At 52.2% G+C, this 24,518-nt stretch overlaps 9 protein-coding genes across 9 annotated transcripts; 6 read left to right on the top strand and 3 right to left on the bottom strand.

The window, feature by feature from the left end:
• The first annotated feature begins 5,624 nt into the window (after window positions 1-5,624).
• Window positions 5,625-8,429, top strand: BDP81DRAFT_80625 (neutral trehalase). Its single transcript, XM_060596314.1, has 5 exons — window positions 5,625-5,896; window positions 6,000-6,063; window positions 6,135-6,259; window positions 6,333-8,074; window positions 8,128-8,429. The coding sequence occupies exons 1-5, from the start codon at window positions 5,753-5,755 to the stop codon at window positions 8,273-8,275; spliced, it is 2,223 nt and encodes a 740-aa protein (XP_060450332.1). The 5' UTR covers window positions 5,625-5,752; the 3' UTR covers window positions 8,276-8,429.
• A 2,050-nt stretch (window positions 8,430-10,479) lies between these two features.
• BDP81DRAFT_308439 (isocitrate lyase) lies at window positions 10,480-12,259 on the top strand (the record flags this gene model as incomplete). Its single annotated transcript, XM_060583458.1, has 3 exons — window positions 10,480-10,866; window positions 10,928-11,823; window positions 11,902-12,259. The coding sequence occupies 3 exons, from the start codon at window positions 10,480-10,482 to the stop codon at window positions 12,257-12,259; spliced, it is 1,641 nt and encodes a 546-aa protein (XP_060450331.1).
• A 734-nt stretch (window positions 12,260-12,993) lies between these two features.
• Window positions 12,994-14,378, top strand: BDP81DRAFT_457225 (FAD dependent oxidoreductase; the record flags this gene model as incomplete). The annotated part of the gene is made up of 2 exons (XM_060593260.1): window positions 12,994-14,111; window positions 14,183-14,378. 2 exons carry the CDS (start codon window positions 12,994-12,996, stop codon window positions 14,376-14,378), a joined length of 1,314 nt encoding a protein of 437 aa, XP_060450330.1.
• A 121-nt stretch (window positions 14,379-14,499) lies between these two features.
• BDP81DRAFT_80597 (uncharacterized protein) lies at window positions 14,500-15,203 on the bottom strand. The gene is made up of 2 exons (XM_060596312.1): window positions 15,028-15,203; window positions 14,500-14,966 (listed from the first exon to the last, which is right to left on the bottom strand). The coding sequence occupies exons 1-2, from the start codon at window positions 15,062-15,064 to the stop codon at window positions 14,590-14,592; spliced, it is 414 nt and encodes a 137-aa protein (XP_060450329.1). The 5' UTR covers window positions 15,065-15,203; the 3' UTR covers window positions 14,500-14,589.
• Window positions 14,715-16,626, bottom strand: BDP81DRAFT_80600 (uncharacterized protein). The gene is made up of 4 exons (XM_060596313.1): window positions 16,074-16,626; window positions 15,513-16,018; window positions 15,026-15,448; window positions 14,715-14,966 (listed from the first exon to the last, which is right to left on the bottom strand). Exons 1-3 carry the CDS (start codon window positions 16,452-16,454, stop codon window positions 15,079-15,081), a joined length of 1,257 nt encoding a protein of 418 aa, XP_060450328.1. The 5' UTR covers window positions 16,455-16,626; the 3' UTR covers window positions 14,715-14,966; window positions 15,026-15,078.
• A 196-nt stretch (window positions 16,627-16,822) lies between these two features.
• BDP81DRAFT_402432 (uncharacterized protein) lies at window positions 16,823-17,893 on the top strand (the record flags this gene model as incomplete). Its single annotated transcript, XM_060588844.1, has 3 exons — window positions 16,823-17,328; window positions 17,385-17,581; window positions 17,660-17,893. Exons 1-3 carry the CDS (start codon window positions 17,259-17,261, stop codon window positions 17,891-17,893), a joined length of 501 nt encoding a protein of 166 aa, XP_060450327.1. The 5' UTR covers window positions 16,823-17,258.
• A 742-nt stretch (window positions 17,894-18,635) lies between these two features.
• Window positions 18,636-20,030, top strand: BDP81DRAFT_80559 (uncharacterized protein). Its single transcript, XM_060596309.1, has 2 exons — window positions 18,636-19,708; window positions 19,756-20,030. The coding sequence occupies exons 1-2, from the start codon at window positions 18,753-18,755 to the stop codon at window positions 19,883-19,885; spliced, it is 1,086 nt and encodes a 361-aa protein (XP_060450326.1). The 5' UTR covers window positions 18,636-18,752; the 3' UTR covers window positions 19,886-20,030.
• On the top strand, window positions 20,031-21,372 carry BDP81DRAFT_80560 (ankyrin repeat-containing domain protein). The gene has a single exon (XM_060596310.1). The coding sequence runs from the start codon at window positions 20,176-20,178 to the stop codon at window positions 21,253-21,255; it is 1,080 nt and encodes a 359-aa protein (XP_060450325.1). The 5' UTR covers window positions 20,031-20,175; the 3' UTR covers window positions 21,256-21,372.
• A 698-nt stretch (window positions 21,373-22,070) lies between these two features.
• Window positions 22,071-24,079, bottom strand: BDP81DRAFT_307749 (leukotriene A-4 hydrolase/aminopeptidase; the record flags this gene model as incomplete). The annotated part of the gene is made up of 2 exons (XM_060583384.1): window positions 22,071-22,956; window positions 23,016-24,079. The coding sequence occupies 2 exons, from the start codon at window positions 24,077-24,079 to the stop codon at window positions 22,071-22,073; spliced, it is 1,950 nt and encodes a 649-aa protein (XP_060450324.1).
• Between the last annotated feature and the right edge of the window lie 439 nt (window positions 24,080-24,518).

Raw genomic sequence — 24,518 nt, 5'->3', positions numbered from 1 at the left:
CTGTGTTTACAACGGGGGAAAACCGAGTTGCAACGCTCCATAGTCCTGAGTCGTTGTTGTTCAGCCCTTGTTAAGAGTAGTTGCAAGCGCAGTTGTCAGCGCGGTTGCAATCATCCGGAACGTTTTACTTCCCTGACATACAATGTGACGGCGCTTGGCGCTCCCTCGTCTGCCCATGCGACCCCAGCAATCCCTTCATGCCTTTATGAATTGTGAACTCTGATTTATCTCACAATCCAGAGTCAGTTCTTTAAGCTCAAAGTGCCCAGGCTGATCGTAATGACAATTCGATGTCACCGAATGAGGGGTAGACATAGCATCTGAAGCTTTAGTGTCATGAATCACGATATTTGGTCCCAAAGGCGTGTAACGAGGATGACGTTGAATTTCGACATGAGTTCAGAAGAATGACTTGAGGTGGGAGCATAGACCCGTAAAAGTTAGGTCTTCTCATGGTTATCAGCCCGTTCTGCCCAGTGATCTGCATGGGAGTACGGATAGAGGCGAACGGTTCTTAAGACGGAATTAGGACATATGTGTGGTCCTTGCAATGCTATCTATCTGCTAATTCGGAGATTTTGGCTATCTTGGTAATGAGTCGGAGGGTATTGCACATCTTGGCATGTCTCCGCGAATGGCAACAGTCGCGAGCACCTACTCCTTTGACTTAGGGTAATGAACAACTCACTAATCCCATGACTTAAGGCTCGACCGCAAAGGTTGAGTGGTCTATGTGAAGCGCACTAATGAGATATCTGAGAGAATAGAGATTGTGCATGTCCTATAAACTCTACTACTGCTGCCAAGATACATATAGCATGCACTGTGGATATTGACGTTAGTGGTGAGAACGAGACTTTATCTAAGCCGAGAACTTACAGGCTTCAAGTCAGAGGACCATATTTCGAAGCAGCAGAATCGCTTTCGCTTTGGAAACTTACTCACTTCACTGTAGATCAACTATGGACCAGCAAAGAGTTGTGTATCGTGTACATGGCTTAGGGGCCTACGCCGTGTCTTCTCGACTCGGTGACTGGAACTATGGTCGGTTAAGCAGCTAGCTGACCAAGGACTCGGGGTTACAAAGACAGTGTCCCAACATTCCAGTGGTAATGGCCCTCATGGGCTAGGAAAGCCACAGATGATTGAGACTGAGTGAAAACCTTTCGCCAGATATCCCACCACCGTATAAAAGACAGCCTAGCTTCCAATCCCTACCAAAGCCAGCTCGATGAGTACGATTCACCTTAGAATAGACCATGTAAGGAGATCTAATATCTGGTGAAATGAGAGAGGAAACGCGAGCAGCACGTAAACCGGCATATCGCCCGTGATTTTCGCTTACTATGCGATGATCCCGTGAATATATGTATATTCATCCCATCTACACAGAATGCACCACAATCGAAGCCCATATATACCCTACCAACTCCATTCCAGTCACCAGCCAGGAGGCGCCCGTCTAGATCGACGGGTCAGGACAGACTGTCTGGGTGGTGGAGTGGCCAAAGTTCAACAATTGAATACGCCCACAGCCTACTCGACGATAGGCTCCGAGTTCGAGTTCGATTCTCGGCATGAGAAACAAGAGCTGTAGCCTACCGAGGTGAACTCTTTTTACACTAAGAGTGTCATTCTCTTTTTATCTTCGCTCCTTCCCCGTGGCCGGGTATCAAAGCCATGATAGTGAGCTTCCATGCACTGGGAGTGAGCCGCACGAGCGTTAAGTAGCCTGAGTAGCATGCTTGAGTGTATAAGAATGCGACTCACTTGAGAAATACGGGAGACCTTGTATTCACAGCGCGAGGTGCCCCCGTCTCTGCAGATTATTCACCTTGCGTATTCTGCGTGGGCTTCACACGAGCCTCCAGTAACCATGGGATTCATGAAAATGCCCCCACGACCTACATGGGCTCTATGAGATGGACAGATCTTTAGCCTATTTGACTACATAGTTACTTATTTGTCAAGGCAAGTTAGGAAAGAGCATGCGAGATTTTCCATGAGTTCACTTCTTACAGCCTTCGCGTCCTGTAGGCGATGCAAACACAGCGCTTGTAGTTGATACCTCATTAGGCGGGGGAATGAACTAGGAAGCATCAGGTATATACTTGAGAAGCGATTCTACACAGCTCTCTATCATCTCCAGTTTCCATGCTGATCGTCCTTGTGTACATGCTGGCGCCGTGCCATAACATCCTTCTCTTCGGAGGCTCTCGTGATCGCTCTTATTGAGTGTGAGTTGATGATCTAGTGATTCGCTTTGGGTGATTCACGTCACTTCTTGTGGTACTATGGAGTCTATTGTGATCAAACCCCTTCGCACTAGCAGCGCTCTAGCCGGTGCCGGATGAAGCAGTTCCCGTGAAGTTTGGTGAGCTGAGTTCCATGTCGACCATCTTGGTTGGAATATGTAGTTTAATGAACAACAATCTCGTTATGATTTCTGAAGATGCGCATAAGGGTCTGAAGTGACACAAATAACGGCGTTGAAAAGCGTTTACGGGCATCTTCTCGACGGCCGCCGATGGCTTACAACACACCACAGCTGACAGGTCACAGCTAGTTTGGACGGCGATCAGAGAAGGCTTTGCTGTGCGAGAAGATCCTTCTATGATAAATGAGACATGTCCCTCATGCTCAAGAGACCTGCTTCCTCTGTCACGGCGACAGGAAATGGTGTGTCGAAGCCCAGAGCCAGGTATGCCTGAAGTCACTACGGCACCAACTTTCGTCGACTCTGATCATTCAGTATCAAGGCCATGTACGGAGTCCGATTGAGTGTGGCAACTTGTTAACGTATGTGGAACCCCTCCGATTTGGAGCTGTCGGGTCGACTACATGCGAGCAACGAGGTCACCATCTTTAGCTGGAGGCTGACTTGTACCGACTTGGCGACCTTCACATTATTACTCTACAAAAGCAGCTGATCCATAGCATACAGGTCCATTCTCGGGAATCTCCGTCTGCGAGAATCATATCATCAAAACGAGAAACCTGTTTGTGTTGATGGCCACATTCTCCCGGAGCCAAACCGCCTTGGGGCAGGTTTTCACGGAAATACGAGAATAGGTTTAGTAGTGAAGCACCGGGTCTTGATCGTAGGGCCGTGACCGATGTCCATCAGGGTGCGACTCTCCACGATCAACGATTGAGTCTATATCATCCATGTGTTGTACGAATTCAACACGGAGACGGTGCGAGTCTCGCAGCCTCGCTATCCGCACGCCTTCAGGAGTTGGAAGCTTTGGGTAAAACATATCTCGGACTTCGTGGCTATGAAGGCGACGAGAAGTCACTCGGGCATGTGAGGGACACGAGGTATTAGAGCAGCGTAGGGGTATTTCGATGTACGCATGGAAACTTGGTTATAAACAGTTTACATTAACACGTTAACACGCTTTACCATGTCGAGCCACGACCCATGAAATGAGTGAAACTGGATGTATGCCCTGAGCAGCATGGGTGGACCAAAACCAATGCAGTTGACAGACATCACACAAGATGTATCCATAGCTATCGAGACGATGTTGAATAATCACAGCCATGGATGTAGATAACTGACTCGTTCAATGGGAACATTCAGACTAGGCACACACGGAAATATAGAAAGGGACCACCCGATCCAGCTCGGTCATGGTGCTTCAGGCATTCATGGCGGACCATGGTACAATGAGGTGGAATGCTAAAAGATGGAGTGAACTCAATTGTAAGCCCAATTGCTCAACAATTATGAGAGATCTTAGCTAGGAATGACTCGACGGTGTGAAAGATATTACTGCTGGTAAAGGCGAACGCTTGGTTATGAGGGCATCGTCAACCATGGTTGAGAGAAACTTCAAAGTCAGACTTTGCAAACAGGTCGTCTATTTCTAATACTTTTCATTACTTTTCAGAACAATGAATTAGTCTAAAAGCAGTGTACCATATGGCTTGTGATTTCTATTGAGTAAGATTACCAGTCCTGTGCGTGTAAGTCAGGCTGCGTTTCCTCCCTCGGATCCCGAGGGCGTCAATGAATTAGCAAATGCTCTTCTTGATGTTTGCAACCTGAAACAGGCCACATCAATGCAATACTCAGAGTATGGGCGATTATGGCTGACAATAGTCTCGGAGTCTTGATCAGTACCTCCTCACTGACGCCGTCAGATGGCACCTCTCTTTCGCCCTACAGCATGTTGAAGGGCGCTGTCCGACTGTGTGCTGGGACGTCAGAGTCATTGAAAGTTCCATGTTAACCTCATACTAACTGCCTCTGAGCTTCCTAGTATACCTGAAAATGTAGCAAGTAGTGCTCTTGACAGATTTCAACATCTCTTATGCGTTGTCATTGAATCTCAGTGAGATATTGCGGGGTTGGGTGGAATGAGAGTTGGGTGTTTGGGGAAATTGGAAAGCCAGTGCTGGCTGACGAAAGAGAGAAAAAGAAAGAAACAAAAGAAAAAGCAACGATGGGAACCTTGGCGGCGGACACTCCACTGACAGTTCTTGGAGGAGCTTGGTCCGGATGGAGCGACGCCATATTCAAGGGTCTCAGAGTCCGCGGGGTACACATTCCTACCCCAACTTGAACCATGTTCCACCGGGCAACGGAGGCCGATGCAAGCTCTTTGAGGAATGTTGCATGAGGCTCAATTGGACTGCAATGTCACGAACGTATGAGCTGAGCGAGCCTAGAGCTTTGTAATATATTTTGCCCGAGTATCACTGGTGAACCTCGAATTGTGGTGATACAGCGGGCAGGAAAGCTTGGGCCGACGGTTCAGATGGATCCACGTGATACAGAGCTGGAGCGGGGAACAGCCGGGCTTGATTGGATCGAGAGGACGGGGTGGATCGGAGATGGCCCGAAGACGATTGATTGGCTGATTAGAGGTTCTTGGCCCACGCCTTACCCGGCACCTCTCACCACAGCGTGCAGCGAGGCGAGAAGGATGGGGGACCGGGCGTGGGGGAGACCGCTGGAAAAGCAACGTCTGGCACGATAGCGTCATTGGGACCCGACTTGGCTCCATTTAAAGAATTGGAACCGGATTTCACACGAGAAGAGTGGTGAAGGCTCTCGTATCTCTGGAGTTCTTTCCCTATGACGACACACAAAATACACAGACGCGACAGAGTAACCCGCACGACTTCACTCTAGCATCTCCGAAAAGCCATTCCGTCCCACGTCGGAGAAAAAGTGTTGCAGCACCTATTATAGTACGAGCGCACATTCTGCAAACGTAAGGTACCAAAAAAAAAGAGCAAAAGAGCAAAAGTGTGCTAACTTGTTGGCTGTCAGCTGCAGGAAGCTGTGTACCTTGCTTCAGCTGCAACCCTACCTACCCGTACCGACCGACACCTCTCCCGCCTACCTATTACCTCCTTTCCTGCCTGTTGCGCCTGCCATACGGAGGTACCTTGATTGCTTGGCCCAAGACCTGAGACCGCATCAGCCAACACATCCCGCGCCGCGCCCTTGTCTCTTCCCACTCACATTGGGGTCCTCGTGACACGGATTCCTACACACATCAATTTCCCCCCATTCTCTCACCGAGTCAACTCCCTACACCGCCCCAATTCTCACGCCGTCGAGTATCTTTTTCTTCCTTTCGTTCGATACTCCTACAAGTTCGATTGCGGCCAGCTCGGCGTCTACCCTCACTCAGCACGGATTCAGCGACCTACCTTCCAGGACGAGCAATTGACTCTTTCCGCTTCCCGATCCTGCCAGCTATCGCCGCGAACGACCCCGCTTAACCCGCGCACAATGACTTCTCCGACGAGTCAACGCCGCCCTCGTGGTGGCAGCGAAGACCAAGGCAATGGTGTCTTCGACGATGCGAAAACCTACTATACCTCAGAGGAGCGCCATGTCAACCGTGCTGGACCTCGAACCAGAACCTATTCACAGGTACGTTACCCACCCCGCCGATACTGCTTGCCTGACCGCTTGTTGTCACCCATTGGGGCTAGTTGTGGTAAATACTAACTCTTAATTTTTTTTCCTCTTCTAGAACAGCTTGTTCCAACAATTCGAGCGTATGGGACTTCGCGAGCCCTTCCGAAGAGGCAGTCACGGTCAGTCCACTCCTGCTTACTGTTCTCTTACCCCTCTGCGCTGCTGATGTGCTGACCTCAGAATTTTATAGACGAGTCCTCCATCCTTGCGAACCGAAAGTTCCTCATTCAAGTAGACGAGACGCTCAAGAGCTTGCAGGCTCAAGAAGATACCGATGGAAACATGCAAATCACCATTGAGGACAATGGTCCCAAGGTATGCTTATGATCCCATGGCCGTCGCCTACTGTCCAGGAGTAGACAACGAAGCTGATACTGATGCAACCCAGGTCTGGTCGCTGAGAACCGCTGCCTCCGCGGGCCACAACCGATTCGATGTCCGCGGAACCTACATGCTTTCCAACCTGCTGCAAGAGTTGTCCCTTGCCCAACAATACGGCCGCAAACAGATCATCCTCGACGAGGGCCGCCTGAACGAGAACCCCGTGAACCGATTGTCGAGACTTATCAAGGACCACTTTTGGGAGGGATTGACGAGAAGAATTGATGCCTCGACCGTGGAGATTGCAGCCAGAGATCCCAAGGACTGGACTGATGACCCGCGCCCGCGTATCTATGTTCCCGTTGGAGCTCCGGAACAGTTCGAGTTCTATACCAAGGTGGCTCAAGATCGCCCAGAGATCCGCTTGGATGTTGTCAGGCTTCCCGAGGTCATCACTCCCGAGCTGGTTCGCGACATGAATGCCAAGCCTGGCCTTCTCGCTGTTGAGATGGAGAAGATCAAGGATCCCAAGACGGGCGAGGACACACTCAGGGGTCTTCCCTTTGTGGTGCCGGGCGGGCGGTTCAACGAGCTCTATGGCTGGGACAGCTACATGGAGTCCCTTGGTCTCTTGGTTAATGACAAGGTCCATCTCGCCAAGTCGATGGTGCAGAACTTCTGTTTCTGTATTCGTCACTACGGCAAAGTCCTCAACGCCACTCGCTCCTACTACCTCTGCCGTTCTCAGCCCCCCTTCCTCACCGACATGGCCCTCCGCGTCTACGAGAAGATCAAGCACGAGCCCGATGCCAAGGAATTCCTCCGCACATCTATGCTCGCCGCCATTAAGGAGTATCACAGTGTCTGGATCGCCGAGCCTCGTTTGGACCCTGTGACTGGTCTCTCGAGATACAGACCTGAAGGATTAGGTGTTCCCCCTGAGACGGAAGCAGACCACTTCGTCCACATCCTCGAGCCCTATGCCGAGAAGCATGGCATCACTTGGCAGGAGTTCGTCCAGGCCTACAACAACGGCAAGATCAAGGAGCCGGAGTTGGACGACTACTTCCTGCACGACCGAGCTGTGCGTGAGTCTGGCCACGATACCTCCTACAGACTGGAGAAGATCTGCGCTGATCTTGCGACCATCGACTTGAACTCGCTTCTCTTCAAGTACGAGACTGACATTGCCCGCACTATTCGAAACGTCTTCAACGATAAGCTCGTCATCCCCGACGAATTCGCTGTTGGACCGCTCAAGGCTGGCGAGGTGGTTACTTCGGCAATCTGGGACCGCCGGGCGAAGCGCAGAAAGCTTGCTATTGACAAGTACCTCTGGAACGAGGAGGCGGGTATGTACTTCGACTACAACACCGCCAAGAAGGAGCAGTGTGACTACGAGAGTTGCACCACTTTCTGGGCTTTGTGGGCCGGCGTGGCATCTCCCAAGCAAGCGGCAGCAATGGTTCAGCAGGCACTGCCCAAGTTCGAGGCTGTCGGCGGTTTGCTGTCGGGCACAAAGAAGTCCCGGGGTGAAGTTGGCCTGGAGCGCCCTAACCGCCAGTGGGATTACCCCTACGGCTGGGCTCCTCAGCAGATGCTTGCTTGGACTGGACTTGTTCGCTACAGCTTCACTGACGAGGCCGAGCGTCTGGCGTACAAGTGGCTGTTCATGATGACCAAGGCCTTTGTTGACTTCAACGGCGTGGTTGTCGAGAAGTACGACGTTACTCGACCAATTGATCCCCATAGGGTCGATGCCGAGTACGGTAACCAGGGTCTCGATTTCAAGGGTGTCGCCAAGGAAGGGTATGTCGTCTGTGTCTGTGATATTCTGTGATCAATCTGCTAACAAAGACTAGATTCGGATGGGTCAACGCCAGCTACGTCTACGGACTGCAAATCGTCAATGCACACATGCGCCGTGCTCTTGGAACGCTCACCCCATATGAGACCTTTGTGAAGGCCATTGAAGAGAACAATGAGAAGCAACTTGCTGAGCTTCTCTGAGTGGCTCTGTCATGGTCAGGAGACCAAGCTACACAAAACGTATACGATGGGCCATCAAAAACACGACGAAAAGCTGGTAAAAACGGTACAGGACCTGTTGTCGAGTCTTGGGTCGTCGAATTGGATTGGCCTCGAGAGGGGTCTGCATTTGCTCTCACATCTTGCCGCGGCACGTCGGATATTGAAGGTTGGGAAAGGAGTTTGCAAAGGACTGACGTTAAATGGAAGATGCATGACCATGCAGGTTGACTGCATCAAGAGACACGAATGAAGGAATGGGCAGGGTCTGGAAGACTGTTGAAAGAGGTTAGACTGGCTGCAAAGCCAAGGCAGATATCCACCCAATGCGATCCAAACTTGTAAAAGTTGACGTGACAAGACGGTGATACGGGACGAAGTGACGGGAAGGACGTGTTCGGCACGTGTCGATCGGACAAGTTCCGTGAGAGCAGGTAGGTTCGTCAAGCTTCATGTAGCTTTCAAGAAGTGTGGCAAGAGGCTGGCTTGTGGTGCGTGGTGTGAGGTAGGTAAGGCAGGACATGTGACTGACATTGATGTACTGTGTAGGATCTATTGAATGACTTGAAGAGGGTAGGAAGATTCCGGAAGCATCTTCGCAACGGCGGCTGGATTCGGCGAGACGTACAGAGTACAGTGTCGAGGGCCGAGGTATCTCTCTCCAAGTTTCCCCCGAGTTGGAGAAGCTGAGGCCGGAAAGTGTGACGCACGCCAGGAAGCGTGATCAGCTCTGGGTTAAGCCGGCGCCATTGGAATGGCTGCCGACTCAGGCACAGTTTCTTCACATGTTCGAGAGCCGCTACCCCGCGCAAGGAATTTGGGGGAAGTGGCAGCAGCTTCGACCTTTGTACTTTGTACGCTAAGTGTTATTGTCTGATGAATGACCTGTCTGTTTCGCAATTACATGCTGATGAAGAAATGAGAGAAGAAAAAAAAGATGAGCTGGATCACCGAGTACAACAGACAAGACGGAACATGGCGTTGCAGAATCTCGGGGGCCGGCAGACGTACGGGAGCTGCGTGCAGTCGGGTTGCAGAATGTTTTCCCATGGCCCAGCTGCTGCTAATGCTGCTGGCTGCTCCTTTCCCCAGGCTCCAGGTACGGTACGGTAGCGGGAGAGGGCATTGGTATGGCGGGGCACGGCGGGGGACATGCAAGGAGCTTCGGCAACTCGGCCAATGACGGCAATGAGGAAAGACTGGCTGCGTTTCGCCCCAAATCCATCATCCCCTTTGAGCCGAATCCAGACCTCTCGCCCGACGTCACCCCTTTCTCTCTCAGTGCTCACACTAACAGATTGACTGTCAGACATTCAGCTACCTACTACCTACCTACCTACTTACAGTATGAGTCCATCAGTCAGTCAGTCACTCACTCACACAGCAGAGCATTCATTCCGCTCCCCCACACCGTCAAGGAGAACCGGTGCCACGCCACCGCTACCTATCCTCCTCTCTACGGAACAGACCACGAGGAGAGGAGGGCCATCCAAAAGTATCTGGTACTTGCTCCAGGAGCCTGTTCCGAACTATTTTCAGCTTCCGAGGTTTGTTTTACCCACGGTCCTGGCACCCAGCCAAGATTTCGTTCGCCCTACCAAAGACCATAGACACACTCTCTCTCTCCTTATGCTTTCCCATGCCTACAACCCTATGTGACTGGCTGGGCGAATGGAGGGGCTGGCGAGTCACTCTTACCGCGTTGATGTTCTTCACACTGTCCATCAGCTGGCCTGGGCCAGAGGTCAGAGGTACAAGCCTCGAAACAGATGTAAGACGATTGGTCCAGGAACGCCTTTTGGCCGAACACTGCCGATGGCGGCCATGGCCTAGCTTCTGCTTGGCTACTTGCTTCTTTATTCTTATGCTCTGCCGTGACCTCTTCTTTTTTTGCTTGTGACTCCTCCAAGATTGACTTTCTTTCTCCTCCTCTTCTACCCCTCCAAGCATCTCTACTTTTCCCTCGAACTCGTTGATCATTTGTCAATTGAGTTGTGAATAGCATCATTAGTCTGGTGCTACATCGTCTTGTTCCTGGCCTGCCAAGTATCTAGGTATTCCTGTCCAACCTCGATTCTCACATACCCCCATTCTCGAAGCGTACCATCGCCGAGAAATCTCCTACGCTACAAATTTTCGGAATAGCATCATCTTTTCCACCAGCCCCAAGTCACACATTGCCCATAATGGCTTCAGGCAACATGGTTAACAACGCCGTGGACCCGAATATCGAGGATGACCTCTTCCAGAAGGAAGTCGAGCAAGTCAAGAAGTGGTGGAGCGAGCCGCGATGGAGAAACACCAAGCGTTCCTTCACCGCCGAGCAGATTGTCTCCAAGAGAGGCCACCTAAAGATTGACTACCCGAGCAACGCCCAGTCCAAGAAGCTCTTTGAGATTCTCGAGAACCGCTTCAAGAACAAGGATGCCAGCTACACCTACGGCTGCTTGGAGCCCACAATGGTCACCCAGATGGCCAAGTACCTCGACACCGTCTACGTCTCTGGTTGGCAATCATCGTCAACGGCCTCGGCCTCGGACGAGCCCGGCCCAGATCTGGCAGATTACCCCTACGTGAGTTGCTCACCTTCACAACCAATTGTGTTGGCATTCCATGGCTAACCTTTCTTCACAGACCACCGTACCTAATAAGGTCGCCCACCTCTTCATGGCCCAGCTCTTCCACGACCGGAAACAGCGCCAGGAGCGCCTGAGCGTCTCCAAGGAGGCTCGCGCCAAGCTCGCCAACATCGACTACCTGAGACCCATCATCGCCGACGCCGACACGGGCCACGGCGGTCTCACGGCCGTCATGAAGCTCACCAAGCTCTTCATCGAGAAGGGCGCCGCCGGCATCCACATCGAGGACCAGGCCCCCGGCACCAAGAAGTGCGGCCACATGGCCGGCAAGGTCCTCGTCCCCATCCAGGAGCACATCAACCGCCTCGTCGCCATCCGCGCCCAGGCCGACATCATGGGCTCCAACCTCGTCGCCGTCGCCCGCACCGACGCCGAGGCCGCCACCCTCCTCAGCACTAACATCGACCCCCGCGACCACGCCTTCATCCTCGGCTCCACGAACCCGAGCCTCCAGCCCCTCAACGACCTCATGATCGCGGCCGAGCTGACCGGCAAGACGGGCGACCAGCTCCAGGCCATCGAGGACAACTGGCTGAAGCAGGCTAACCTCAAGCGCTTCGACGAGGCCGTCGTGGACGCCATCAAGGCCGCGCCCGTGTCTACCAAGGACGGCCTGATTCAAAAGTACACCGCTGCCGCCAAGGGCAAGAGCAACAACGAGGCGCGCGCCATCGCAAAGGGCATCCTCGGTGCCGACATCCACTTTGACTGGGACTCCCCGCGGACGCGCGAGGGTTACTACCGCCTCAAGGGCGGCTGCGACTGCGCCATCAACCGCGCCATCGCGTACGCTCCCTATTGCGACGCCATCTGGATGGAGAGCAAGCTGCCCGATTTCAAGCAGGCGCAGGAGTTCGCCAAGGGCGTTCACGCAGTCTGGCCTGAGCAAAAGTAAGTCACAGTCCAGCCAGCGAAGAAAGAATCCTCCTAGTTAAGAAACTGGTTAACTAACTATTGCTTTTCCTCTAGGCTCGCCTACAACCTCTCGCCCTCCTTCAACTGGAAGACGGCGATGCCCCGCGCCGAGCAGGAGACGTACATCCGCCGCCTCGCGTCGCTCGGCTACTGCTGGCAGTTCATCACGCTGGCTGGCCTGCACACGACGGCGCTCATCAGCGACAAGTTTGCCAAGGCATACAGCCAACAGGGCATGCGCGCGTACGGCGAGCTCGTGCAGGAGCCCGAGATGGACTCGGGCGTCGACGTCGTCAAGCACCAAAAGTGGAGCGGCGCGACGTACGTCGACGAGCTGCAGAAGATGGTTACTGGCGGTATCAGCAGTACCGCTGCCATGGGTAAGGGCGTGACGGAGGATCAGTTTCACTGATTGACAGAGAAGAGGGAGATATATACTGGGGTATGAGGGGGTGAAGAATTGATGTGTAGTGTTTAGGCAAGGATATTCAATTGGTTAGCTGGTGTACCTATTCAGGATGGGTTAGGGTCGGTAGCACGTCTATGAATTGTTCGTTTACTCTTTGACACTGAATGTCTTCTACAGTTTCGTCGCTTTTCTTGGTGGTGGGAGCAGCAGCATGATGCATCTACTACACACATTACCTAAAGCGTTCCCCGGGACCGGACCCACACCGGGGAGCTCCAGCGGACCAGTTCAGCCTGCCCTGCAGAGAGGCCCGTAATTCCAGTCCCCACAGCTCCGACTCCGGAAGCCCGACATGACGGCATGGCACCAGATTGGCAATCGGGCCCAACGGATCCCACCTTTGTGGGCGTTGTATTTCATTCCCATTTGCTTTGCGACTTGCGATGAACTCCACCCAGCCCCCGCCCGGCTGGTAAAATGTGGGTACGGAAACCGGTCCGTTCCCACTCCGGCTTGCATCCCATCGGACCTTGCGCCGACGTTGATTGTTGAGGTAAGTTGATAGGTATAACATGGCGAGAGTCGCACGTCGTTAAAAGCTCATTTACTTTGAGGTAAACTCATCTAGCTCACTCTTCTAGTATTCACTTTGAAATTCTAGAAACGGAACGCTGTAAAGGTCTCACTTTTTTCCACGATACTTTACTACGGGTGTCCTTCACCTATACGAGCCCACAATGACATCCAAAGACTCACCAATCCTCATCGTCGGCGCAGGCGTCTTCGGCCTCTCCCTCGCCTACGAACTCACAACAAACCGCGGCTACACCTCCGTCACAGTCCTAGACCGCTTCCTCCCCCCCGTGCCAGACGGCAGCTCCGTCGACGTCTCGCGCATCATCCGCACAGAGTACGCAGACCCGCACTACGCCGCCCTCGCCACGACAGCCCTCCACGGCTGGCAGACGTCGGAGCTCTTCGGCCCGCACTACCACGAGGCCGGCTTCGTCATGATGGCCGACGAGCGTGAGGGGCCGAGCGCCTACTTTGACAAGTTCCGCAAGTGGGAGAGCGGCGGCCGGCCGGCCAAGGAGTTTTTCGCGCCGCCGCAGGTGGATGTGGAGGTCAAGAAGCGGTACACGGGCGTGCAGGCTGATTTGAGCGATTTCACAGCCACGTTGAATGCTGTGGGCGGGTGGGCTGATGCGGCGGGCGCGATTCGGGCCCTCGCGGGGCGGTGTACGCTTGCGGGTGTGTCGTTTGTTACGGGGCGGCATGGGACTGTTGTTTCGCTTGAGAGGTCTGGGAAGAGGATTACGGGAGTGAAGACGGCGGCGGGGACGACGTTGTCGGCGGAGAAGATTGTTCTCGCGACGGGGGCGTGGACGAACCGGATTATTCCGGGGATGGGACACGCCATGTCGGCTTCGGGGCAGCCCGTGGGCTTCATCCAGCTTTCGGCTGAGGAGGCGGAGAGGGTGAAGGATATGCCTGTTATGATCAACATGACTACGGGCGTGTTCTGCTTCCCGCCGACGCCGGGCACGAACTTGTTAAAGCTTGCGAGGCATGGGTGGGGTTTTGCGACGGAGGTTGAGGTTGAGGAGGGCGGTGCTGGGAAGAGAAAGATTTCGACACCGCGGTTGAAGGAGAGTAATGCCGCGTCTGGGTATTTGCCGCAGGATGCGGACGAAGATTTGAGGGAGGGCGTGAGGTTGTTCTTCCCCGAGTTTGCGGAGAGGGAGTGGTGTTATAAGAGGATGTGCTGGTATACCGATACTCCTGAGGGAGACTTCATCGCGGATTATCACCCGGACTTCGAGGGCTTGTTCTTTGCGACTGGTGGTGCTGGACAGTAAGTCCCCCCCCCTCCCTTCCGCTGAATTGCCCCCTGGTTTAGTCACTTTGCTAATGTTGAGGGAATAGTGCTTTCAAGTTCCTTCCGGCCATTGGTTCGCAGGTTGCTGACAGCTTCGAGCAAAAGCCGTCTACGACGTTGCGCGAGAAGTGGAGGTTGAGACGGCCTACGAGCAGCGAGGTGCCGTTTGGTTTCTCGGGAGACGGAAGTCGCGCTGGGCCGGTGCTGCGGAAGCTTTCAGTGCAGGAGCAGTCGAAGCTGTGATATGTTTGATTCGGGAAGGATTCATTTGACATCGCCAAACATCATAAGGAAATAAATTAGAAACATCGAACTATCTTCTTAAGCAACGCACCTTGAAACTTGTGATAAACAACCAATGAATCCTGGCTTGTATGCACCTAATTTCACATTTTACCCACCATGGAACAATGCTCTGTATGAAACAACTGACCCCTAGACCAACCTAGCAATCTCACCCAAATAGGAAGTGTTGCATCTCACGCTCCAAGGGCTCCAATACGTGTTCTTCTATCGACCGCACGAAATCCGAATTTTCAAAGGACGCATCTGGCTGCCTTGAAAAGTGAAGACAGTACTCTATGGCTCTTTTAAAGCCAGGAGATACTTGGCCATCGTTGCCTCGCTCTTCAAGTACCCTCGATGCAGTGGTATAGCTTGTTTCTTCGTTTGGTAAGCCGTCGCGACCCAAATCGGCTTGCTTCGTCAGGCTCTCTAATGGTCTTCCGCAATGAATCTCCAGGAGCATGATGCCCAGGGAAAGCATCCTTTGACGGCTGGAGAATATCACGGAGCTGTCGGAAGTTTGGGGCGGAGGCCCCGCCTGAGCCGCTGAAGACAGTTTAGCACGACTACAAGGTGATAGCTAGACACACCGGTTGTGAACATACACGTTTTGTACTTGTACGCCAAGTAAGGGTGCTTGGCATCTATCGGCGAGTTCCTATCGCCCTTGAGACGTAGAAAGACAAATATTATGCCGGTTCCATGGCTGTACCAGCCATGGTGTTTTTCCAAGTTGGATCACGGATGATACGAGAGTGACTGCCAGGCACAGCAAGTCAGCCATTCCTAGTTGCATCGTATTTGCGGCCAGGAAAGCATCCAGCGACATTAGGTCTTGAGCGAGATGACGTTCTTGTGTATCGACACCGTAGAGTCCCCGCAAGACATCTGAAGAATCCAGATCTAGTCCAGTCTGTGGATTCATGGCCCCTTCAATGGCAGAGCAAATGTCCTTGATTTCTAAAGCCGGCGGAGCGGGTGGAAATGAAGGTCCAGGCACGTCAAATCTAATTTTGGGTACTTTGGGACTACTCCGAAAGTCGAAGATCAGCAAAGTTCTGTATCTTTGAATGAGGTAGGATGCGTAGATACCTGGATTCCGGTATGCTTTCACCTAGAACACGGACTTCCATGTCAAGCCATACCTTCTCCCCGATTCTCGGTAATGCAACTTCGAATCGTTCCAGATTCCCACCATCTTTGAGTAGACCTTGTCTGTGAACCCTTTTCCGGTATAGCCGTTGTTCGAGTAGAAGTCCTGCTGGATGGCAGTCATGCGTTCCGCACCATCTCTTATGGAGTCCTCTGTGAAGTCGAGAAGCATTCTGCTGGATGCTTTGCAGGGGGCCTACGAATTGAATGCGAGCCTTACTGCACGAGCCTTCGTCTTGCTGAAGCTGACTGATCTTATCTGCCCCTTGCAAAAGAATACGCAAGTGGGTGTTGAAGTCATTAATCGCTTGGAGCTTTTTGTCCACAGACCGCTTCTTGAAAGTGAAGTCAAGCCGTTTCTCAAACCTAAATCGCTCTTGAAGATCCTGAGAACTCGACCGAGGAGGTTTTGAAGAGATGAAGACTGCAAGCCCTTGTTTCTTTACCTAGTTTGGAGCAAGTTAATGAGGATTCAACACGTCCAGTGAATTTCACTCGGACCGTATCTGAGCCAGCTATGCCTAGCTTGGCCACGATCTTGATCAGAAGATCCCCGAGATCCTCCAACAAGCCCATCGTGGGTTCATACGCACTTCCTAACTCTTTCTTGAGAGTGCGAGCGAGTGCTGCGCTCTTCCACAGAGAATCCTGTGAGTTTTTGATCATTTGCTCTAGTTCTTCTTCGCTGACAGCATGGATGAGTAGTAACCGTATGTTCTGATCGTATGAAGCGTGCTCTATATGCAATCTTCGTATGATCTTATCGTAGTCTTTCTTCCCGTAGAAGAATGCCTCCGCAGGATCTAGGAGAGCCTTGCGGTGCTCATATGCCGATATGACTAGAGCAATAGTGCCGAGAACAAGCCCCGCAACCTCGGCCATCGTAGACACATCTCCCAAGACCGGAAGATTGCACTCTCAGTCAAGGTATGAGACTGAGATACATGACACAGGTCCTGAGTCTGTGGATAAATGTTGGTATCAGAGAGCTCGCAATTCGATATGTTCAGAAGTTACTGGCTCTGAATAGATTTGAAGATGAGATGTCTCGCCACAAAGCGGCCCGGAGGTCCTCTGCTGACCATTCGCCGCCGTAGCCTTGCAGCAATACCAATATGAGCTTATGACGTTGCGGTATTAAACTGGTCAGCAAACCCCATTGGTGCCCTTGGTTACCCCTCTTTTGACTTCGTGTTCTTTTCGGCCTCGGTGACAGCCTTATCACACAGAACGTCATTCACAACGGTATTCACTTCTCTCCAAACAAACACTGGTCTGGCTCCTGCATTCGAATAATCTCAGCAGAGTCTCGTCAATCAGCAAGCTCTCATGTGGACAGCGGCGCGCTCAAATGTTTCTCAAGTCTTCTTGTCTGGTCGCTTTCAGAGGACTTGGCTAGACAATTGCTGTTACGCATAGTAATCGAAATTCTCACGAAGCTTCATTCAGTCGGTTGTTCTGTCGGAATGTAGTATGGAGGTGCCTTCAGCGTTTCCAGTAGCGGCAGCCAGCAGGGCATGCATGCAGGCCTTCAGATATCTCATAACGACATTAGAACATCCAAACCAAAATTCTGAAGGAAAGCTAGATGTTAAGACTGTGGAGGCTCAACGTGATCGGTTCAAAGTATGGGCGACCAGCCTCGGGGGGCTGTAGCACGGAAGGGCGTCTCTCGATTTCCCCCTCATGGACACACCTCTCTTGCAGAATATGGTCTTGAAATTCCTGAACCAGTTGCAGAAATCTGTGAGCGAAAGTATGATGTTATTGTTACAAAGGTACAAACGGTGCGATAGCTGATCAACCAAACAGGCACTGAAATTGTCGGAGGAAAGAGGCAACCGAAAGAGAAGATGCTGGTTGAGGCTATGAGCCATCCTCAGGCCCACGAGTACGACTCTTCCGGTTCCAGCAGCTGCTCCGATGAACTCGAGAAAAGTACTGACGATGAATCGCAAACCGAATTGGGTCAGAACTCGGAGGAAATCGATGATATAATATCATCGCTGGTAAAGATCTCTTTCCGGATCAGAGGGTTTGGCCCTAGGGATTTACAAACGGCGCGCAAAGCCATGAAACACAAATAGTTCGCCCAGGACGAAGAACGCAACACTGTCGATGTGTTCTCAGTATACTCTGTGTTTGACCGGCGGCATGTAGAAGAGTGGATTCTCCAGCTGAGGAAAAGTTCCGAAGCGACATTCTTAAAACCTAAAACAGCTGTCCATACCACCTCGGACGAAGTCGACTATGAAAGATCCCAGTCGCATGTCAAGGCCTCGATATTCAAAGACAATGATAAAAGACTCATAGACCGCTGAAGCAAAGCAACGACTGTCAGACGTCGGGTTTTGGCTTATTGGCGAAGACATGCTCGGAAGCTGGCTAAGCGTGGTCCCGAACCGGTATCTGAAGGAAGCCAAAAAAGCCAAAGCATTAGTCGGACACCAGACACGACCGGTATCATTCCAGCCTCACTTCCACCTTTAGTTCTTCGGATGACGAATCCGGAGTCGCTGCCGGCCCCAAGTTCCTAGGGCAGTACAGTTCTATCCGGAACGGAAGCCACCCGGACGCCAGTGCAGATGGATGTGACCGACACTTCATCTACCACCTCATACTCAACATATTTTAGCGAAGAAGGCAAGACTACTCATCTGCCAAAGCCCCCTAAGCTATTGTATTGGGAGTCAGAGTTCGTATGCCCATACTGCTATGTACTTTGCCCTAGAAAATACTCTAGGGGAAGACACTGGAGGTCAGTCATATTCACTACGTGACTGGCTCAATCTAACAGCTGTAGGGATCATATCATGCAAGACCTTCAACCCTACCAATGCACCTATCCGTCTTGTGAAGATCCCGACATGATGTTTACTAGTAAGAACTCCTGGATCGGGCACGAGTCTCAGGTTCATCGTAGGGTTTGGAGGTGCTTTGGGCATTCAGACCTGTTTGCATCAAAGGACGAACTAGCACGGCATTTCGAACTGTTCCATGACACACTCACGAATGCTCAGATTCAATAAATATCGAAACATGCTCATACCAGCACACAGGACTCGCGGCCAAAGTGTCCTTTTTGTCAGTCACCTGGTCCGTTTGAAGAGGATCTCGCCGGCCACATGGCTTCTCACATGGAACAGCTCGCTTTATTCTCGGTACCAAGAGGCATAGCCAATGAAGATGACGACGAAGATAGTGACGATCAATCAACAAAAAGCGGTTCGGGAGTTCCTCAGGGTGGAGGGTCTGTGGCACAATTCAGTCAATCTGGCCTTCTCCGATGCAGGTTCCTTGCCCCCACCGGTCTCTGAGATTGAGTCTACAGGCCCTCAGACTAGCAAGCCGGTATCCAAGCTAGGGATGGGTGATGTTCCTAAAACAGACACAGGCATTGAGATTTGGGACTGGCTTGCTCCAGAAGACTACACAGCAGCGTTCAACACCTTCCTCAAGCAGCGGCACCCTGGCACTCTCGAATGGCTTTTCGACACCATGGAGTATCGATCATCGATTTCTGATAAGGGACAAATGATATTCCTTCCTGGCTCACCAGGTACCGGCAAATCTGTCTTGGCAGCTTCAATAGTCAACGACATCACGGAACGGTTCATATCACCCGAATCTCGCGTCGCATATTACTTCTGCCCATCTCAACGTCGAAATCGGACCACTGAGACCCTGATTCGAAGTCTTAAGAGCCAGAAACTTCATGGCGCACATAGGCTACCGAAGCTTCTTCGAGCCATCCACAAGGGTTATCTGAAAGATGGCAAGCTGCCTTCGCTGTTGGCTCTTTTGGACGTTCTCGCTGAAGCAGCGGGTAAAGTATCTAGGCTATTCATCATCATTGACGGTTTCGATATCTTAAGGAGCGATCAAAGGCACTTATTGTTTAAGTGTCTGGTTTCTTTATCAAAACGATTCGGCACGAACCTATTCGTAACCTCGAGGTCGATTAACCATGTCTGCCGGCATTTTGGACGCTGGCAGATTGTGCGTGTCTGTGCTGTTGAGCATGATTTGAGACGCTATGCTAGAGCAGTCATACGGCGTGGCACCCCCTCGTTGCACCTCGACTCAGAAAAGCTAGATGAGGCAGAAACACGAGTTGTGAAATTCTCTAGAGAGATGTAAGTTGTATCATCGGCCAACATAAAACAAACGCTTATGGCAATAGTTTCTCGTTCGCCACGATCATTCTCGAATCTATATCTGCGGAATGGACGAAGAATTTTACAGCAGGGGAGCAACAAAACAAGTTGATTGATATATTTTATAGAGCTGAAATGAAGCGTAACCTGAAATGAAGCGTAACCAAGACTCGTCAGGGTTTGCGGTTGCCACCGAACTCCTTGCTTGGGTCGTGAGGTCCCCGACCCGTTTCAACCTCGAAAACATGAAAGAAATCTTGCTTCTGCAAGCGGAATTAGATCAGTCAAGAGAAGGCAGCGAAAAACATGATACAATCCGCGACGAAATTCGATCCCGACCAACTTCAAGACATGGACAAGCTTTTGTTCTGGTGTTCGGGACTTGTTACTCTTAGTCCCGACGGGTTTCTTCAACTATTCCACCATACAGCAAACGATTATCCCAGATGACATGGTTTCCTACGGCGGCAGAAGATCAGACATGTGTGTTCTGTGAATACTTGACAAGAATCACGGACATCACCGAAGACACGGAAAGCGGCTTCGAATATTATGTAGCAAGGTATCCACTTTTCACTCATGCTGCTATGACTTGGGGACGCCACGCATTCCAAGCTTTCGGACAAGAACAAAACTTGAGAGAGAGTAGATCATACAAAGTTGTCAAGGTGTTCCTTCACAGCCCTCGAACAGTCCAGTTTGTCATCGAGACACTGAGACGAAACATCAAGTTGGTTTGGAACAGATTGCCAAAGCAGAGCTTCTCCCGGTACTGGACGAGTCTTCACCTAGCGACATTTTTTGGGCTCACAGAGATCGTGAAGGACTTTCTTTCAGAAAATGGAGGTATGGCGAACGTGGCTGCCAGAGGTGGCGATTCGCTAGTTTCATTGGCCGCGGCGTGTGGCTACAGACCGACTCTGGACTTTGTACTGGGGGACAATGTGAACGCAAACAGGCGCAAATTTGACGAAGCTCTGTTGGGAGCAGCTCAAGCAGGCAATCGAGACATTTCGAGGATGGTCTTGGGTTATGGAGCAGACCCTACCAAGTCAGCGCCGTTGTTTATCGCGTCTCGGGATGGCCACGAAGATATTGTTCGTCTGCTACTGAATGCGACCCCAGGATTGGTCAAACCAGTGCATGGAGAGTCTGTGCTTGTCGCCAACAAAAATGGGCACTCAAACATTGTTCGTTTCTTCTTTGAACGAGGGGCTGCTATGTACGCAAACTTTGGCAAACTGCTATCTGCAACCATCAAGAGGAGGGACAAAGATATGGCTCGATTCCTTCTGGGAGTTTTACCGCGACGAGGTGCTGTAGAGCCTGAAGAGATAACGGAATTGCTCTTCCTCGCAATTGCAGAAGACGACGTTTCTATGGTTGAACTTCTTCTGGAGCATGGGGCAAACACTCAGGGAAGAAACCAAGATGGGTTGACACCCAGGGAGGTGGCATATGAACGTAATCAAGACGATATTCAAAAGGCCATAGCATCGTGGGAAAAGAAGAGGAGAAGCAGATAAGATGTTGCCGCTGGAAACCAAGACGATCGTGGGCGGATCAAAGTTCAACGTATGTCGCTAATCTGTTCTCTGCCAACTTTCCCCGCGTGTGCCTCGCAAAACTAAATCACGGGCTTATCCGGCTCAGAGGGGCAGCAGTGGAGGTAAAGCAAGGCGTTGTACCGACGTCATGAGACTGAAATCAGGCACTTCTCTTCGCTAACTTGGTACCGTGTGCTCAGAATCGCCCGTGGCAATTCGGCGTTAGCAGAAGTCAAGGTGGAGGGGTACCTTTTGACATATGTGTCGCCACTCTATTCTACGTCAGTTTTCCATGCGTGTGCCTAGAAATGCCCAAGGTGGTACATCTATTCTGACGATCACTCATTCTAGTTGAGGCATTCAGTCTCTTCACGCCCGATAAGTGCCCATCTCACGCTCCAAAGCCTCCATTATCCCATCCCACAACCAAAGAATACAACAGATTCAGATCTAGCGAACTTGACAAAATTCCAAGACCCTCCGATGTCAAATTGGCCTACCTCTCATGGGCTGTCTGCCGTGCATATTGTCAGAATGATGGGATTGACATGACGCAACGCCTTCTACGGCTCGTAGGGGCGGATAAGAACAACCTCGATCCACATTGTAGGACGCTACAACAAGACGCTACTGTTTCCTTGACTTAGAAGCAAGCAATACAGAGGTAGTGATCTTCGTAGTACCTCATCGCAGACTGGAAAGTTTTCTTCCACACCGACGATTACTAATTCTTTTTCAATTTTCCATTTTGCAACGCCTCACAAGGTGATCGAAACCTCGAAAGCTTACTTAATTTACACAAGTCCAAGGTCCTTCTCGACCATACCACGGCAAATGGGGTGGTAAAAGTCCCTGTTCTTCTCAAACGTCTTGAGCGCGAGCTCCCGATCAACCTTGTTAAGCGACCGGAACAGCGGCCTCACAAACTTCATGCGGCCAACGTGGCCCAACAGCTCCGCGGCGCCCTGGTACGCAGACGAGTCCTCGGCGGCGAGCGCAATCTTGTAGTACGCCGTCTTGAGCTCGGCGTTGCGCGACGAGACGAGGTCGTACGTTGTGCCGAGCAGCTTGGCGCGGTCAGCGGACAGCGGGGACGGGAACTTCTCGATAGTCTCGAGGAGGACGAGCTTCTGGTTTCCAGAAAAGGAGGCAACGTCCTCGGCGGAGGGCTCGAAGGACTCGTCCTTCCAGTTCTCGGCCAGCTTGTAGCAGACGTCGGCCAGGGTGGTGTCGAAGACGGGCTTGGGCGGGAGGCCGGGCTGGTAGAACCATGTGTCCCAGTCGATGGAGGCGACCTTGGTCTTGATCTCCTCGTCGCCGAGGCCGTTGAAGAAGGTGAGGAAGGTGTCCTTGAACTCGAATGAGTCGAGGGACTTGCGGGACCACTTTGTAAAGTAGTGGGGGATGAACTTGTCAAAGGCGTCCATGCCGACGAGGCGCTCGAGGTAGTAGAGGAAGTGGAAGCCCTTCTCGTAGGGGACGGTGCTGAATGCGTCATCGGGGTCGATGCCCTTGTGGTTGATGATGAGCTTGGTGAACTCAGAGTCGGCGCCGTTTAGGGCGACAGCGTCCTCGAGGGCCTTCCAGCCGATGATGGCGGAGAAGTCACGCTCGGCGTCACCGTGGACAGCCATGCCGATACGGCGCTCAAGATATGTGGTCCAGCCCTCGTTCAACCAGCTAAATCACATCGTCAGCTACCCCTTTATCACAAGTAACCACATTGAACTCCCACTTACAAGTGCTCCCAACTGCAGCTGGTGACCAAGTTTCCACTCCACGAGTGACTCAGCTCATGCGCAATAACATCGACGTTCTGCTTGTCACCGCTGATGATGGTCGGCGTCGCAAACGTATAAATCGGGTTCTCCATACCACCATAGGGGAAACTAGGCGGCAGCACGAGAACATTGTACTGGCCCCACCGGTAAGGGAAGACAAGCTTCTCCGCAACCTCCATGAACTTCTCCATATCATTCTGCAGCTCCCACTGCGACTCCTTGAGCTCATCAGGTCCCGTGGCAACGATGCTCCGCGGGCCAATGGGTGCCGTGGCAATATCACCCGAGGCCAGGGCGAACAGGTACGACGGGATAGGGACCTTCTGCTCGAAGCGGTAGACCGTGTCGTCGCCCTTCTTCTCATCCTTACCGGAGCCCTCAACGAGGACACCACTGGCGACGACGGGCAGAGGCGAGGCGAGGACGAAGCTGTACGTCGACTTGACGTCTGGTGTGTCCTGGCAGGGGAACAGCGAGCGGGCGTGGATGGCCTGGCACTGGGAGAACATGTAAGGGTGCTTCTTGTTGCTCGTCTGCGCGGGCGTGAGCCACTGCAGGGCGGTACACTTATCCGTCGTAGCGAGGTCGACATCAACCTTGACCACCTCGCCCTTGGCGGCGCCCTGGGGAACAAAGACGTGCAGAGGCGCACCATAGGGCTCCACGCGGTCCTTGAGCTCCCAGGTCGATATGGCGGCGTTGACCTTGACGCCCGAGATGGAGAGGAAGCTCGAGTCGAGGATGATCTCCTTGCTCTGGCTGTCCGTCAGGGACTCGAGCTCGAGGGTGACGGAGCCCTTGAGAGACTTGTCCTTGAAGTCAATGGTCAAGTTCGTAGTGGTGTGCTTGGTCAGCCACGCGCCATAGTTGGACAGGGTGTTTGGGTCTCTGTTGGCCGAGGTGGTGGACGCCATCTTTGCAGTTGTGGTGCCGAAGGCGGCTGCGCGGCTCTGGAGGCTCGTGAGGCGGGTAAAGCTTGTTCTGAGAGGAATTGAACCCTTTGCAAGAAGGGATCGCCACATGTGTGTGAAAAACTACAGACTTTGCGGAGCTTCCAGTCTCCAGAAATTGGATGTCTTCAACTCCTCTCGTGATGTTGTTGGTAGCACTTGCCACATTCGGACTAAGGTAGAGGGGTAGCTTCAGCCACACGTGGGACAGGATGGCCAGCCACAGCCCGGTCAATTTGGCAACGTTCGAAGCCACATATCTCCCAGCCACACTCTATCTGCATCCGTCAAGCCACAAGTGTCAGACAGGGCTGCTTCTTTTCCAGCCCCCACTTCACGTTTGTTTCACCAGGTGGTAAACCCTCACAAGTCTTCAGCATTCATCCGAAACGTCCCAAGATGCAAGAAGCAGACAGGCCAGGCGAACGATTGCTTGCTTCTTCCACCCATCTACAAAGTACCCATGGGCCATCACAATCGAACAAATGCCGTGGCTTGAGCACGACATTCA

Source organism: Colletotrichum phormii (genome assembly GCF_030913505.1).
Source record: "Colletotrichum phormii strain CBS 102054 chromosome Unknown BDP81scaffold_2, whole genome shotgun sequence".
NCBI lineage: Eukaryota > Fungi > Ascomycota > Sordariomycetes > Glomerellales > Glomerellaceae > Colletotrichum > Colletotrichum phormii.
The sequence above is the reverse complement of the archived record's forward strand: the minus strand, read 5'-3'. Positions and strand labels throughout refer to the sequence as shown.